At 44.1% G+C, this 17,013-nt stretch overlaps 3 protein-coding genes across 3 annotated transcripts in view; 1 reads left to right on the top strand and 2 right to left on the bottom strand.

Annotated features, from left to right (window-relative positions):
• The window catches only part of MTMR10 (myotubularin related protein 10), a 780,230-nt gene that overhangs the window by 306,455 nt on the left and 456,762 nt on the right, over positions 1 to 17,013 (bottom strand). The window lies entirely within an intron of this gene.
• MAPDA (N6-Methyl-AMP deaminase) lies at positions 191 to 9,288 on the bottom strand. Its single transcript, XM_070763586.1, has 10 exons — positions 8,981 to 9,288; positions 8,035 to 8,165; positions 6,572 to 6,632; positions 5,703 to 5,790; positions 4,873 to 4,954; positions 4,000 to 4,126; positions 3,803 to 3,883; positions 2,406 to 2,535; positions 2,186 to 2,286; positions 191 to 707 (listed from the first exon to the last, which is right to left on the bottom strand). The coding sequence occupies exons 1-10, from the start codon at positions 9,038 to 9,040 to the stop codon at positions 507 to 509; spliced, it is 1,062 nt and encodes a 353-aa protein (XP_070619687.1). The 5' UTR covers positions 9,041 to 9,288; the 3' UTR covers positions 191 to 506.
• On the top strand, positions 9,758 to 15,576 carry TM2D3 (TM2 domain containing 3). Its single transcript, XM_070763585.1, has 6 exons — positions 9,758 to 9,946; positions 11,348 to 11,443; positions 12,416 to 12,573; positions 13,459 to 13,633; positions 13,927 to 14,002; positions 15,254 to 15,576. Exons 1-6 carry the CDS (start codon positions 9,829 to 9,831, stop codon positions 15,417 to 15,419), a joined length of 789 nt encoding a protein of 262 aa, XP_070619686.1. The 5' UTR covers positions 9,758 to 9,828; the 3' UTR covers positions 15,420 to 15,576.

Here is a 17,013-nt window from a genome sequence, read left to right as displayed (position 1 = left end):
TCGTGCACATTCAACTTTGTACAGAACAAAGAGAATTCCATGAGAATATTTCATTCATTCAGATCTAGGATGGGTTCTTGGAGGGTCCCCTTTATTATTTGAGCAGTATACGTACTTGGGACTCTTTTTCAGTGGATTAAGTCACCTTATTTGAATAGCCACCAAAAAGGACAAATGATGGACAGCATTATTTGTTGAGGAGCACAGTAATATTTTAAGGTTTTGTCCTGAACAAACACAAGGTTCGGTACGATAACCGGTTAGGCAAGTAGCTCAATTTTCTTTCACTGCTATAAAAGTTCAGTTCTAGGAAATGATTAAAATGATGAAAGCGATTATGGGTGAAAACATGCTATTTAATTATTTCCTATTTTAAAAGCAATTAAGGATCATACTAAGGTAGTAGAGAAGGAAGGACAATTTTTAAAAAAATTATTCAATAAATAGTGTGCATAAACTTACTACCCCCACCCCGCCCCCCTGCCCATGGCTGATAACTGGTGCTCTCAATCAAGTCCCTGCAACGGGACCGGCTTCAGCGCCCGCCATCGCTCCTTCAGCTTGGTCTTCGTGTGGTCGCAGGCAAAGACGTGGTCAATGGCCGCGAAGGAGAGCGCCCAGATTTGCTTGTCGGACAAGCAGAAGGTCTCGGCCGCCAGCCGGTACTCTGCGGAGAGCTCAGTGGCAAAGACGCCTTTATCGTCCGTCTAGGAAGAGACAAGAGAAGCCGTGAGAAGGAGCAAGGGGAAGAGCCTTCTCTGTAGCGGCCCCGGCCCTCTGGAACTAACTCCCCCCGGAGATTAGAATTGCCCCCACCCTCCTTGCCTTTCGTAAGCTCCTTAAAACCCACCTCTGCCGTCAGGCATGGGGGAACTGAGATATTCTTTCCCCCTAGGCCTTTGCAATTTTATGCATGGTATGTTTGTTTGTAGGGATGTTTGGTTTTACAATAAGGGTTTTTAGTTGTTTTAGTATTGGATTCATATGATGTTTTTTATTACTGTTGTTAGCCGCCCCGAGTCTACAGACAGGGGCGGCATACAAGTCCAATAAATGAATGAATGAATGAATGAATGAATGAATGAATGAATAAATAAATAAATAAATAAATAAAGGGGCTCCTTCCTGCTTTGGGGTGCAGAAAAGGCGGCTCTTGGCAAAGGTAACCTCTACAGGCGGAGACTCTAGGTAGCTCAGGATGGACGTGAAGGGTTTTTTCCCTCTTGCAGACGTCTCATGACCCAGCTGGGGAACAGTATCAGTGCTAGAAGGGAGTGGGGGCTTTGTCAGTCGTATTTTTATTATTTTTTTCTCCAGCACAAAGTTAAAAAGAATACATAATTTCCAACACAAAATGAAGCTTACTGTCAAACATATACAATGTTTTTTTTTTCTTTTTATACTTTGTAATCATTCAATGGAGGCTTATATCTCTTTCTTTCACAAAGGGACTGTAGAAACATATAATATATATATTCAAAAACCTCTTTAAAAATATAGCTTTTCTCCATCTAATATTAAAACATTGTTGAAGTCAGCTGAAGGAGCCTGCAGGGCGGCACTCTTAACCACTTCACCACCCTAGCTCCCTTCCTTCCTTTCCTTTCTCTGTGTCTTTTTCTTTCTTTCTTTCTTTCTTTCTTTCTTTCTTTTTTTCTTTCTTTCCTTCTTTCCTTCTATCCTTCCTCTTCTGGATCTATCTTTCTTTCTTTTTTCTTTTCTTTCTCTTTCTTTCTTTCTTTTTCTTTCTTTCCTTCTTTCCTTCCATCCTTCCTCTCCTGTCTCTTTCTTTCTTTCTTTCTTTCTTTCTTTCTTTCTCTCTCTCTCTCTCTCTTGCTGTAGCAATAGCATTTAGGCTTATATACCACTTTCAGGGTGCTTTTACAGCCCTCTCTAAAAGGTTTATAGAATCAGCCTCAGTTTATAGAATCATCCGACAATCTGGGTCCTCATTTGACCTACCTCGGAAGGATGGAAGGCTGAGTCAACCTGGAGCCAGTGGTGAGATTTGAACTGCTGAACTACAGCTAGCAGTCAGCTGAAGGAGCCTGCAGTGCTGCACTCTAACCACTGGGCCACCCTGGCTTTTTAAAGGATAAGTGAGCATAGGCAGCCATGCGGGGCCCGTAACATTGTTGAAAAGAAGGATCCTGCTTCACCCCCAGGAGAATCCAAAGCATCTTACACAAAGGACCACAGGATGTCCCAGTGGGTACCAGAATCCAAAATGGTGTTGACTCACGGAGGGCACCATCTCGGCTTTCAGGTTGGATGTCAGGCAGAGTTCTGGAGGGAGCAAACAGGAATAGTTATGACTGACCAGTACAAGTGGTGGACTGCAGTTCCATCATCCCCAGCCCAAACCACCACCCATCACCCAGCTACGGTCCCAAGTCCTTCCTCACCTAGAGGTATCTTGCTTCGCCTCACGAGGTCCACCAGATCCAATTCTGATGTCTGAAGAAACGTCCCGTGTCCGATTCGGTCGGGCGAAAGACCCAGAAGTAGCCGGGTTTCATCCTCCTGCTTTGGGATCTGTCAAGAAAGTGGTCAAAGCAACAGAAATGGCAATTTAATGTTTCCAGATGTCAAATAATGCACTTGGGGAAAAGGAATCCTCAGTCTGAGTATTGTATGACCGTCTCCGAATGGGTGAACAATGTGGTCAGGCGGTAGGGAAAAGTTAAAGAAAAGTTTTGAAAATGAGCAAAATATAATTTTTAAAAAACCCAAAAGGAACATCTGTTTTAACAGAATAGGAAACATTTAATTACATTTTCCTACCTCATATGATGATGTAAAGCATACATTGATTGTTATTTGTTATGGTGATGATGTTGTTTTTGCTTTGTTTTTTTTTCTTGTTCTTTTTGTATTTTGTTGGTTATTTATTTATTTATTTATTTTATTACTTAGATTTGTATGCCGCCCCTCTCCGAAGACTCGGGGCGGCTCACAACACGTGGAAACAAATCATAAATAATCTAAACAGATTTAAAATATTTAACAATTTAAAAAAAGACCCCATATACTAACAGACATACACTCAGGCATACCATATATAAATTATGACCTATAAAGCCCTTCATGGCACCGGACCAGAATATCTCCGGGACCGCCTTCTGCTGCACGAATCCCAGCGACCAGTTAGGTCTCAAAGAGTTGGCCTTCTCCGGGTCCCATCAACTAAACAATGTCGCTTGGCAGGACCCAGGGGAAGAGCCTTCTCTGTGGCGGCCCCGACCCTTTAGAACCAACTCCCCCCAGATATCAGAGTTGCCCCCTCCTCCTTGCCTTTCGTAAGCTCCTTAAAACCCACCTCTGTCGTCAGGCATGGGGGAATTGAGACTTTCTCTCCCCCTAGGCTTATAAAATTTATGCATGGTATGCTTGTATGTATGATTGGTTTCTAAACTGGGGTTTTAAATTAACTTAAATATTAGATTTGTTTACACTGCGGAGAGGGGCGGCATACAAATCTAAATAATAAATAAATAAATAAATAAATAAATAAATAATTGCTGTGAGTCGCCCTGAGTCTGCAGAGAGGGTCGGCATACAAATCCGATTTATAAATAAATAAATAAATAAATAAATAAATAAATAAATAAATAAATAAATAAATAAATAAATAAATAAATATTGTAAATGTATGTTTGTTTGGGGTTTTTTGTTATGTTTTTAAAGAAATTAAAAACTAAAAAACTAAAAAAAACCCAAAAGGGATCAGTGCTCAGAGCCATTTTAATGAACCTTCTCGCCACCAACCCAGAAGGATGCTCAGCCACCACCTGAGCGTTACCTCTGCAAGATGCAAGGCCAGCTTCAAACCATCTTTCTTGGCTTCTAGAAGAGGCTCCAAGAAGCTCCGGCCATGTCCCGCCTTCAAGATAGAAAAAGAAGAGCAAATACAGTCCCATAAAATAATTTTATCTGGTAGACCGATCCCCCCAAAAAACTGCCCATAGCTTAAGATTTTTACTTCCCGAGAAAGCTTACTTTCGGATTTCCACTGAGGTCCACACCAAGGACCACGCCATCGGTGGAGAGGAAAAAGTCTCCGGCCAACTTCACGGTTTCCTTGGCAGCAACTGCCCCCTTGCTTCTGTCCACAGATACGAGAAACCTGGAACATTATAAAACTCCCTGGGAACTTGGATAAGCCAGGAATAGCACCAAGGAAGCAGGGAAGTTTTAAACTTAAAACAATTGAATTGATATAGTTTATGTATGGTATGTTGTGTGCATGTTTTTTAAATTATGGGTTTTTTAACTTTGTAATATTAGATTTGTGTTATCTAATATTATCGAGTGACTCAGGAGATGACGACAAACCACTTATAGATGCACGAATGCGCAGGACTCTGTCCAGGGAGGATCATTTGAGAAGGAAGAGGTTTGGGGTGAATAGCTCTATGGAACAGTTGGCCACGCCTTGTGCCTATATAAGGGACAGTCTCGTGAGAAATCAGTGTGATGGACAATGTTCCAACAATGGCCCCGTGTGAGCTCTGGGGTTTAAAGAGCAGTTCTGCCTCAAGACATCCTTAAAATATGCAATCTGCTTCTTCGCAGAGGCTACGGAGATGTGTGAGTGGGTTGATTGACAGAATTACTTCAAGGAGACTTTTTAATGAGCTCCTGGGCCGAGGCTGTTCTCATCTGAGAGTCATTAGCCTGGAAACACTGCCAGAGTGGACTAAATATCCCTTTTGGACTTTTAACTATTTTATACCTTGACGTATTGTAAGCAATATATCTCAATGCTATACTGTCCATTTTGTGTTTGTGTGTGTGTGTGTGTCTGTGTGTGTGTGTGAGAGAGAGCTTTATTTCCTGCCGGTGGATCATCTAGACAGAACCATAATATACCTTACGTCGATATCCAATCCCTCTTCCTGACACTGCTTGATGCCCTCAAGGACTGTTTCCACGTATGTTCGTTTGGTCATACCTGCAAATGAGAGAAAACCAAGAGATCATTTCCAGCTGCAAACAAGGAATACATCTGAGATGTTTTTTCCTGGTCGGCTTGTTTTGAGGTGCAGGGGGGCATGAATAAGCGCACCAGCGGGCCTATCGTACCTCTCCTACGGCCCTCATTTATATCTGTATTTACTTTGTCTATGTGTCAGTCCGAAGCCATTGTTTTGAGTTGGAGACTTTGGCCTGCCACAAGTAGAATAGTACTGTGGGAATTGTGGGGGGGCGATTGCATGGGAGGGAAAGATACGAGCCACAACACATTCTCTTTCCAGAGGATTCAAGGTCATCCTTTGTTTTACACCATCCGGAGGTATAGGGGAGGATCGTGGACGTTGAGAGAACCAGAATGGTCCATGTGATGAACTTGTGGATGTGGGAAGGAGGGATGAACCTTAATTTGGGTGGAAAACTGTAAGAAATGTTAGTATTGGGTTGACTACAATTTGTAAACAACATGGCTTAGAACTTGGGAGAAGGCTATGGGTTGGACTCTGATTTATTTCTCAGATGCTATTTGGAACACTGACATTATTTTTATACCAATACCTGCTATCTTGTATATGTTTTGACAAAATAAATAAATTAAAATAAATTAAAAATAAAACAGTATCATTGGCTTTACCAGCCATCTCAGCAACCGTCTGGAGATGATTTCCTTCGAAACCAGCCCAAGTTTGCCGAGAAGACATTTCAGGAGAAGCAGAGAAGAAAGTTACCTGAGCTCTTCTCCTCCCTAGGGGTGCTCCTTAATTCGAGATATTTGACTCCGTCTGCAGCAAATTCCCGAATGACATCTTTGGTTACCTACAAAAAATAAAAACAAAATGCCAGGGGTGGACCAAAGGGTCAGGGCCGCAACAGGGAAGGCCCTCCCCCGTGGACCCGCCAGTCAACATTCCTTGGTTGACAGGGCCCGGAAGAGGCTGACTTTATACAACTCAACCGGTCGCTGGGATATGAGAAGTCTTTCTTTCTTTCTTTCTTTCTTTCTTTCTTTCTCTTTCTTTCTCTCTCTCTTTCTCTCTCTCTTTTCTTTCTTTCCTTTCTTTCTCTCTCTCTTTTCTTTCTTTCTTTCCTTTCTTTCTCTCTCTTTCTTTCTTTGGATTTCCAGGCCAGCTTTCTCCAGCGGACTCAGGGTGCCTTGCAAGATAAAATCAGAATCAAAATACAAAATTTATGAAACCCAAACATAAAACTTTCTTTCTTTCTTTCTTTCTTTCCTTCCTTCCTTCTCTTTCCTTCGTTCCTTCGTTCCTTCTTTCTTTCTTTCTTTCATTCCTCTCTTTCTTTCTCTCTCTTTTCTTTCCTTCCTTCCTTTCTCTCTCTCTCTTTTCTTTCTTTCCTTTCTTTCTCTCTCTCTCTCTCTCTCTCTTTCTTTGGATTTCTAGGCCACCCTTCTCCAGCGGACTCAGGGCAGCTTACAAGATAAAACCGGATACAAAATACAAAATTTATGAAGCCCAAAGATAAAACCGAAGTCTAAAACCCCAGACAATAAAAAACCATTCAACCAAATTCATCCAATCGCAGTCACACTAATCCCACATTAGTAAAGGCCCCATGATCTGGGTTCAAAATAAATTACCATTAATATATCTTCCGGTCTGGTGGTCATCTGGTGTATGAAGTGGAACATCTGGAAACACCTGTATGGACCAGCATGTATGAATGGGGTTAATAAGACCCACAGCAACATGAACAAGCTGGGAATGTGTAAATACAACAACCAGCCGGTTGCAGCCCCCTGGGCACCTACAATTATTTTTTGTGACCGTCCCAGCTGGCGGAGGAAAAGGAGACTCAATTTGGAGGGAAGATGGATTTGCTTTATGGCCGTGATTCGCTTAACAACTGTGGCCAATAAAGGGGGGAAGATGCATGCTTCACTTAACAACCATCTTCTTCGTCATATTACTTAAAATCAGTTAATAATTTATAATTTCACACAGTAAATATTCACTTTCTGTAGCGCTAACTTATAAAGCGTAATTTATTCCAAAGGGAGCAGCAGAAAGAGCGATGGGGAGAAAAATAAGATTTAATAGGGATAAGAAGGTGAATTGCTGAAGAGTTTGATCTGCAGAGTGAATTTAATTATTGAGTTATAGTGCGAATTTGTTTTCCCCTTATATATTCCTTATACACTGCTCAAAAAAATAAAGGGAACCCTCAAAGAACCCATCCTAGATCTGAATGAATGAAATATTCTCATTGAATATTTCATTTGCACAACTATCCCATTTGCCCCAACAGCCTGTGAAATTGGTGGTCAGTCAGTGTGGCCTGCACTGGCTGCCGATCAGTTTCCGCTCACAATTCAAAGTGTTGGTAATGACCTTTAAAGCCCTTCATGGCATTGGACCAGAATACCTCCAGAACCGCCTTCTACCACACGAATCCCAGCAGCCGACAAGGTCCCACAGAGTTGGCCTTCTCCAGGTCCCGTCGACCAAACAATGTCGTTTGGCGGGCCCCAGGGGAAGAGCCTTCTCTGTGGCGGTCCCGGCCCTCTGGAATCAACTCCCCCTGGAGATTAGAACGGCCCTCACCCTCCATGTCTTTCGCAAGTTACTCAAGATCCACCTATATCGCCAGGCATGGGGGAACTAAGACATCTCCCCCAGGCTTTCTTATATTTTATGTTTGGTATGTATGTGTTGTATGGTTTTTAAATTGTTGGGGTTTTTAAATATAATTTTATTATTAAATTTGTCCCATTGTTATACTGTTTTTATTGTTGTTGTGAGCCGCCCCGAGTCTTCGGAGAGGGGCGGCATACAAATCTAATAAATTGAATTGAATGGCTTCCTAAGTGGACAGTTTGATTTCACAAGAAGTTTGATTTACTTGAAGTTATATTCTGTTTTTTAAGTGTTCCCTTTATTTATTTTTTTGAGAAGTGTATAATATAATATTACACTTTGGATGAATATTGAAGACTTCAGTTTAGCTTTTGGGGGATGAAAATCCCCCATATGGCTGTGAAGGCGAGGACTCCCCCCCCCCCCTATCTCTTCTCCAAGGTGGCCCTGAAGCCGCTGGACTCACTCTTCCAGGGTCCTTTTCGCCCCCTTGTCAATCACGACCATTTCCTCTCCGATTTGAAGGTGGGGTTTCTGCGCCATCAGCTTCTTCATGGTGGCAGCACTGATGGAGCCATTTAAGTGGGCATGGAGCTCCTGGAAGGGAAGGCAGGGAAGGGTCGGACTCCTTTAAAGTATCGCGGGAAGAGAATTGGGCCCCTCAACCCGGGCTGAGCTTTGCCCTAAAAACCCCCATTTAATTTTACTCGGGTGTCCAGAATGGGAGACACAGAAGAAAGAATCTCTTTTCATCCAACCGCTAAAAAAAGACTGTTGGAGAAATTAGTGAAAAATCCCAATGGACTTTATTTTTAGCACCGTGGGTGGGGGATTCTGGGAGTTGCAGTCCACTCATCTAAAAGTGGGCACGGTTGGAAAAAAATAACATTATTTTATCCCAGTGTGTTTCAGCCAAGATGGACTTCAATTCCCAGAATTCCTCAGCCAGCATTCTGAATTCTGGGAGTTGCAGTCCGTCCATTCCTCTAAAAGTGGCCAAGGTTGAAAAATACTGTTTTAGCGTAGTGCTAAAGGCCGGATGGACTTCAACTCCCAGAATTCCTCAGCCTTTTTTAAAGACGCCTGGACTTCAATTCCCAGAATTCCTCAGCTGTGCTTTCAGATGCCTGGACTTCAATTCCCAGAATCCCCCTGCCAGCAGGCTTTGACATGGACTTAAACACCCAGAATCCTCCCAGCCCTTCTATAGTGGCCATTCTGCAACCATTGGAGTGTCAAAGATCCTGCTAAATTCAAATTTCTTTTTGGGGGGCCCAGAGGTCCAAAGGTTGCTTGGGGACCCGCCAGGCTCTCAACCACCCGCACCTTCACAAGCCCAGGACCCTCCCGATGGCCACTGGGTGCCCCCCGCCCATTGCAAGCAGCTGGAGCCTCGGCCGCCCGGTTCTCACCACTTTGGGCAGCCGCTGGAAGAAGCGGGGCGGACGCCCGGTCGCAGCCGCCTCCGCCATGACCCGACGCTGCTTCCCCGGGGCGGGACGGAGACGCTTGCCCGCCTCTCGCGGGCGGAGCTCGGGGGCCGCCCCGGGGAAGGTCCGCTTCCCGTCCTCGCCAGGCAGTGGCCTCGGCGGCTGGGTTGGATTGCAACTCCCATCGTTCCCAGCAGGAAGGGAGCGGAGCCTCGGCGGGCAACTGGGCAAGGCTGGGGGTTGAGGCTGCTGGGGGTCACACGACCCATGCGCCTCGCCTACTCGGGGAATCCCCCTAAGGCCTTTTTGGGGGGACGCACTGAAGTGTAATGCAAAAAAGCTCCTTTTGCACAAGGTGCAAAACTCCCAAACTAGGTTGAATTCTTGCACAAGGTGCAAAACCCTCAAATTAAGTTAAATTCTTGCACAAGGTGCAAAACCCTCAAACCAGATTGAATTCTTGCACGTGCAAAACTCCCGAACCAGGTTGATTTATTATTTTTTTTGCACAAGGTGCAAAACTCTCAAATTAAGTTAAATTCTTGCACAACGTGCAAAACTCCCGAACCAGGTTGCATTAACCAAGTTGGCTTGTTGTACCACCGCAGCACCATACAGCTCAGACTCGGCGGATTCCCAAGCGCGTCGATGCCCCTCCGTCCCTCACGGGGGCGACCGAGAGCGATTGCCGAGCACTAAGAAAAGAACGCCCACATCAGAGCAGAAGCGCGTCTCCTTTTTCTCTCTCTCTCTCTCTGCGCAGGCGCAGAGCCGCAGCTCCGCCTCCTCCTCGCCCGTTTCCGTGGAGAGGAGCGAGGGGGCGGAGTCGGATGCAAGTCCCGGATGAGAGCAAGATGGCGGCGGTGGGGATGGCTGCACTGAGGGCGCTGAAGCGGCTTTGCTGTGTCGTCGTTTTCCTCTCGCAGCTCTACGTCCTCTCCGGCCGGGGTGAGAATTGGGGCTCGGGGGCTCGCCGGCTTCTTACTCGGCTTGAATGAAAAGGCCCGTTTATTAATTATGCTAATCAGGGCAGACTCCTGTGTGTGTGTGGGGCACTTATGGGGCGGGGGCGCTTGAGGGCCCCAGAAGCCCCCCGTGTGGGGTAAATGGGGGGGGGGCTTTTAACATGGGGTGGGGACTGCACTCTGCACATGTTCAAGGAAGCATTGCTCCTCCCCCCAGTTTGGCTTCTCAATTGAGTAGGTGGGCTTCTGTCATGGGGGGGGCTATTAGAGACCCTCAGGGGGGGGTCTTCTCTGGAGAAAGGGGCGAGGGTGGGGTAATTCTTCCCCAGCCTTTTGAGGGGGGGGCAGTTTGGGAAAAGGTTCTGGGTTCAAGGAAAACCTTGAGTCTCAGGAGAAGGGCTGGCTAGACATCAAATAAGTAAATTTAATTTAATAAATAAATAAAACAGCTGGTGCAGAGGTTGGTGGGCGCTTGCCGCACTATCTGTAGATGGCCTGATGTTGATGGGAACTTGTGAGCGGTAATTTTCATGATGCAGCCACAAAGCGTTCGTGCCAGGGGGTTCAAGGACATCCTAGGCCCACCCACCTGGGCGGAAGCAGGAGGAGGACTGGCCACGCTGGCAAAATCTGAGTGGGCAACATGACACTTTTGCGGGGGTGGGGGGGACGACAAGGGGATGTGAACTTTCAACTGGGTAGGAAGCTGAGATCCAGGTTTAAAATGTCAAGGTTCCAGGTAGCATCCAAACTAAATCAAAGTCAAAATGCTCCTCAAAGTTCCAATTTATTTCCAGAGTCATCCTGGCAACCACGCTGGGGAACCTGAATCGGAGTTTCCGACCCAGTTGAAGGTCCACATCCCTTGTCCCCCACCCACATACCTGTCGTGAGCGAAGGGCGGTGCAGAATGGGCTGAAAGCATTTTGGGTGGGAGGGATAAAATAAAAATTCAGGACCAAGGACAGCAGCAAAGAACCTGCGGCTTACAACAGCCCTTATAGTGACCGCTTGAAGTTATGACGGCACAGAAAAAAGCGACAGAGGGTCATTTTTCCACACTTGCGATTGTTTGCTGCATCCTTACGTGATCAAAATTTGGACGTTGGGCAACCGACCTGTGTTTATGAAGTATCCTGGGGTCACAGGATCCTCTTTGGTGACCTTCTGACCAGTTAAGATTGACTTAGCGGCTGTGGCAAGAAAAGTTGTAAAATGGGAAAAAGCTCACTTAACCAATGTCTCACTGTTGGGGTCGTATGTCAAGGACTAGCTTTTCTCGGGGTCCCAATGGATTTCACCCTGAATCGTCCTAAATTTTAGGTGAAGACAGTCCTGCACCCCGAGGTTTGCTTAGTTTCATGTCCCCTCACTGCTATTCCAGGGTCGTTGAGCTTGGAGCATTCTCATTCCCAGGCTTCGCTCTCCAAGATTGTGGGGCTCCCTTCGAGCACCGACATCCCAGCATCCAAAGTGCCAGGTATGTCATAGGTTTTACAATCCCATCACTTGTTTTCGGAAGAGTTCTCGCTTTCTGAAACATTCCAGTAAAACATTTTTTTTTGTAAAACATCCATGAGTAATTAATAGTTCAGGCGACCAGCTTAATCCAATCTGCTACTTTCTCTCCTCTCATTATTTTGCTAGTTTTAATTTTGAAAGTCACGCTCAGCTTTTCTCTACTAAAGAGAGTCGGCCACTGGTGTTTTCCAGATGAGAGGCATCCATCATTTTCTCTGGAGGAAAATCACAGCATTATTGGGTGGATTTGATTTAAAGCATGTCATGATTTAAATCATTAGTAAAAAGGCTTGATTTATACCAGCTCAATTAAAAAATAATTTTCAAAGAGCAACTGTCATCTCTGTCCCAAAGCGGCTCCTCTTCTGACATAGAAACATAGAAGACTGACGGCAGAAAAAGACCTCCTGGTCCATCTAGTCTGCCTTATATTATTTCCTGTATTTTATCTTACAATGGATATATGTTTATCCCAGGCATGTTTAAATTCCCGCTGTTGACTCAGACAGTCCCAATATTGTAGAATATATAGCTTCATGCTACATAACTAAGCTCCATTTCTTGCTAAACTGAATTATTAATGTATCTTAAAATAGAAAACTATCCCTAAATTTTTACTCCAAAAGCATTTTATTAAAATAAATTTGATTTTAAAAATCAGATTCAAAATTTTAAAATCCATCTTTTGTTTGGTTTTTAAATGATTTTTATGGCATTGTAAAAATGAGGTTTATATTTATTTATATTTCATAGTTGTTAACCTCCCATCTCCCTGAGAGTGAGTAGTCTTATGAGTGGCTACGTGTTGAATGGCCAGCTATAAATTCATAGGGAATGGCAATGGAGTTCCAAGGTCTCAAAGAGGTTTCATAAGTTTAATTTTATGGAAGATACTAAAGCCATTTTTTTAACAATGATTTTATTTCTGCAGAGGGTACCTCAATTCCATCTTACGTAACCTGGTGCCCAAGTAATGGCATTTGCAGCCGGCTGCCTCCAGAATGTATGACCTGCAGGACTAACTATTCTTGTGTCTATGGCAAATCAGTTGCATTTGAATGTGAAGCCAAACCCCAAGTCCACTGTGTTGTAAGTTAAAAACCTTGCTCTGTAAATAAACAGACGTGACAAATAATCCATGGCGTTTACTTCAGATAGGAATAAGTAGTTGTCTTAGTCAATTCAAGAAAAAGTAGACAATTACTTCACCCTTCTGATTTGAAGCTGTACATCCTTGCTGAAGGCGGGATCAGTTTATTTGAAAAGAACAATTGCAGACTTCTCAGCTAGCAAAAACACCTCAATTATTTCAGTGATTTTTGTTAAATAGCCTTGATTTCCATTAGAGCTGAATTCTGTCTTTGATCAGCTGGAGACGAAACACCCAGTGAGCAAAAATATAATTACAATGGTACCTCTACCTAAGAATGCCTCTACATACTTTTCTAGATGAGAAACAGGTGTTCAAGATTTTTTTTACCTCTTCTCAAGAACCATTTTCTACTTACCAACCCGACCCTCCGAAACTGTAACCGGAAAAGGCAGGGAGAAGCCTCCGTGGGGCCTCTCTAGGAATCTCCTGGAGGAAACAGGGCAGGAAAATGTGGGGAGAAGCCTCCGTGGGGCCTCTCTAGGAATCTCCTGGGAGGAAACAGGGCCTCCACCCTCCCTGTGGTTTCCCCAATCGCACGCATTATTTGCTTTTACATTGATTCCTATGGGAAAAATTGCTTCTTACAAACTTTTCTACTTAAGAACCTGGTCACAGAACGAATTAAGTTCCTAAATAGAGGCACCACTGTACTTTTCATCTATTTTTCAACCTTGGCAACTTTAAAGATGTGTGGACTTCAATTTCCAGAATTCCCTAGCCAGCCACGCTGTTTTGGGAGTCCACATTTGTAATTGAGAAGCATTGATCTTATATATGAATTATCCACGGGAGAAAGATGACCTTCATTGCTTCCTTTACAGGATCAAAACAACCAACCTCAGAAGACTTTCTTGATCAACATGACCTGCCAATTTTGCTGGCAGTTGCCACCCTCAAACTACCTTTGCTCCAATCCTACCAACTGCAGGACAGTTTCGTGCCCACGAGAGCGCTACACAGCCAACTGCACCGTCAGAGACCACATCCATTGCCTGGGTAAGCCAGACACATCTCGCAGGCTTGGGTGCCTTGTCCTCTTTTCCTGCAGCCCCTGGGAGTCTGTCTTGTAAATCCTTGGGCTTTGTGTTCCGAAATAATGAACTCTTTTGTGTGTGCGAAAGACTGGAGTAGATGTTTTGTCTCTTCTCTGTGCCTCAAATACCCGACATGCAGTTATCTCTCTCGTTGTGACGACAACTTTACAGTGATAGCAATGATCAGGCTGTGCCCTTTTTTTCTTGTCTGTGCAATCGCGCTTTATAAAAAGATTTTTTTTGTCTTTTTAAAAGGAAATCGTACTTTTCCCAAGATGCTCTACTGCAATTGGACTGGAGGCTACAAATGGTCAACAGCCTTGGCTTTGAGGTAGGATAAGAAGCGCAAACCTCTGGATACTCTGGATACTACTTGCATAGTGCTTTAAAAACATATATATATTTACAGGGTGTCCAGCATATCTGGAAAACAGGGAAATCAGGGAAATATCAGGGACTTATCAGGGAATTTGTGAAAAAGACCAGAATAATTCAGGGGGGAAAACCAAACTCTTTTAAAATGTTTAAAAGTCTCGGGAAAATCATGCAAAAAACCCCAACGGATCGCGCTGCCTGGCAGAATCAAGCAAGAATGAGCATAACTGGCAACAACTTGCTTCCTCGCCTACCGATATTTCTCCACGGCTTAGCCGTTTGGTATGACATCATCTATGACCCTGCCTTAACTAGATCGCAAGTTACAGGGAAATATCAGGGGGTTTCAAAATGCTCTCCCCCTGGACACCCTGATTTAAGTCAGGCTGCTGGGCAGAAATTGTAAACGACGTGTTAAATAAGCAAAATTTCTCACAATTTTTAACCAGCCAAACTAGCAGGATTAGTTCTTTCTATAGAACAATTAGCATTTTCAGAGTGCTTGTTTTTTTTCAATACATCTTTGCTGCAAAAATCAATAGCCCGGGGGGCAGTTTCTTGTTGTATATACTCCTGATCAGTTGGAGGATGATGAAGATATTGAGGACTCGGATTCAGATAGTGTTTATGAAGTAGTGGGGGGCCCGGGGTTACAGGTAGTAGAACAGGTGGGAGGCCAGCCACAGGATGGGGCTATGAGTTCAAGATCTAGCGAGGGAGAATCAGATGCTCGCTGGGTGAATCCTAAATTCAGAAGGATTCAGAAACGTAGAGAGCAAAGGTCTGGAAGAAGATATTAAGGAGAGGAATGGGTTAAATATTGTAGTGAGGTAATTAGCACGTCAAGGGGCTAGTGGAGAAGAAGGGTGGAGTTTCAACGTTGCTGAAAAGAAATATGAAGGTGTTTTTGCCAGGCTAAAGTAAGCCAAAGTATTTTGTATTGTATTTAGTCAGTGCTGCTGTCTTTTTTAAAGCTATGTAGTTAGGAAATAAATCTTGTCTAAGTGAAGCAGAAAAAGGAATGTGAGATATGCGGCTAGAAGAGAGATAATGGACTGATTGATGTCTGGAATCAATCAAGAGAGCAGAGAAATAAACGGAGTTCCTTATTTCATGAAATGATGCATTTAATGAGAGTTATTTGTAATTACTAAACTTCTACCAGAAACCAGAACAGTTTCTAACCCTTTCTCGTGTCGTCTTCCAGCATCACGCTCGGTGGCTTTGGCGCAGACCGCTTCTACCTGGGACAGTGGCGGGAGGGGCTGGGCAAACTCTTCAGTTTTGGCGGTCTGGGAATCTGGACGCTGATTGATGTACTCCTGATTGGAGTTGGGTACGTGGGTCCCACAGACGGTTCGCTCTACATCTAAGCATCGAGAGAAAGTAACCAGGTGGATCACCCCGGGAAATCCACAGATCGGACTCGAACGATCTCTCTGGAACCGCTTACACGTCCGGTTTTAATGTACAGTATCTGTACTCGGCCTGCCTTTATTTTAAGGTAAAATAAATGACCTGTGGAATGCTTGGCTGGTGTAGATTTCTTTCTGTTTGGGGGGATCGCCCTTATTTTATGAAAAATCAAGGCCATAGTACTGTTTCCTTGCTTACATTGAGCAAATTTAGGTTAGCACAAAGCATTGGCGTTATTTCATAATCCTGCCTACAGGTATTAACGGTGTCCAGCAAACCTGGAAAACAGGGAAATCGGAATTATCAAGGAAATTGGCGGTTCGGAAAATATCAGAATTATCAGGGAATTCGTGAAAACGGACTAAATCGGGGGGTGGGGGGCGGACCAAACTGGATTAAAATGTTTAAGTCAGGGAAAAATCATGTAAAAAACCCCAAATGGATCATGCTGCCTGACAGAGTTAAGCAAAAATGAGCATAACTGTGGCAAGAATTTCCTCAGCTACTGATATTTCTCCACGGCTTAGCCGTTTGGTATGACGTCATCTACGACCACGCCTTAACTAGATCGCAAGTTACATGGAAATGTCAGGGAAATATCAGGGAATTTCAAAAAATGCTTTCCCCCTGGACACCCTTTTTATGAAAAAGCAAAGCCTATACAGTGGAACCCCGACATAAGAGCTGCTCTACTTAAGAGCAACTCGAGATAAGAGCTGGGAGGGGAGATATATTTTTGTTCTACTTACAAGCCCAAATTCGAGATACAAGCGCCAAGGAGCTGCCTCCTGAAGCCAAACACTAACTTCCGCGTTCGGCTTCAGGAGACAGCTGCGAAGCGGCGCGCGTGTTTTAAAAGGTTGCAGCCGGCCTGGGGGGCTCGGGGGGGTGTTTGCAGCTTTCTTTCTTGCTCTTTTTCTTTCTCTCTTTTACCTTCCCTTCCTCTATTTCTTCTTTTCTTTCTCCTTCCCACCTTCTTCCCTCCCTCCCTCCCTTCACTCATTCCTCTCTTACTCTCCCCTTTCATAAGTTTCCTTGCTTCCTTCCTCTGTTCCTGTCCCTTCCCTCTTTCCTTCCTTCCTTCCCACCCTCCGTCCATTCATTCACCCATTCCTCTCTTGATCGCTTAAAGCCGGTCCCTGGTGCAAAAAGGGTTGGGGACCTCTGTCCTACAGGATTGGGTGGCAGAGAAGTTGAACATATGTAAATTTAAAAGTTTAAGAAAGTTTACAAGTTAAGTGAAAGAAACTTCATTATTCATTTATATGTACATGTACATTTCTTCATTAAAAACATGTCTTTCTGCATAATTTAGACTAACTTTGTGAGTTTTTTGAGGGCTGGAACCAATTAAAATTATTTACATTAATTCCTATGGGGAAAAGTCGTTCGAGATAAGAGCTGCTCGACTTAAGAGCCCAGGTCCGGAACGAATTAAACTCGTATCTCGAGGTACCACTGTAGTACTGTTTCCTTGCTACATCGAACAAATTTAGGTTAGCACCAAGCATTGGTGTTATTTAATAATCCTGCCTACAGGTATTAAGGATG

The sequence above is a fragment of the Erythrolamprus reginae genome, chromosome 10 (genome assembly GCF_031021105.1).
Source record: "Erythrolamprus reginae isolate rEryReg1 chromosome 10, rEryReg1.hap1, whole genome shotgun sequence".
Lineage (NCBI taxonomy): Eukaryota > Metazoa > Chordata > Lepidosauria > Squamata > Dipsadidae > Erythrolamprus > Erythrolamprus reginae.
The sequence above is the reverse complement of the archived record's forward strand: the minus strand, read 5'-3'. Positions and strand labels throughout refer to the sequence as shown.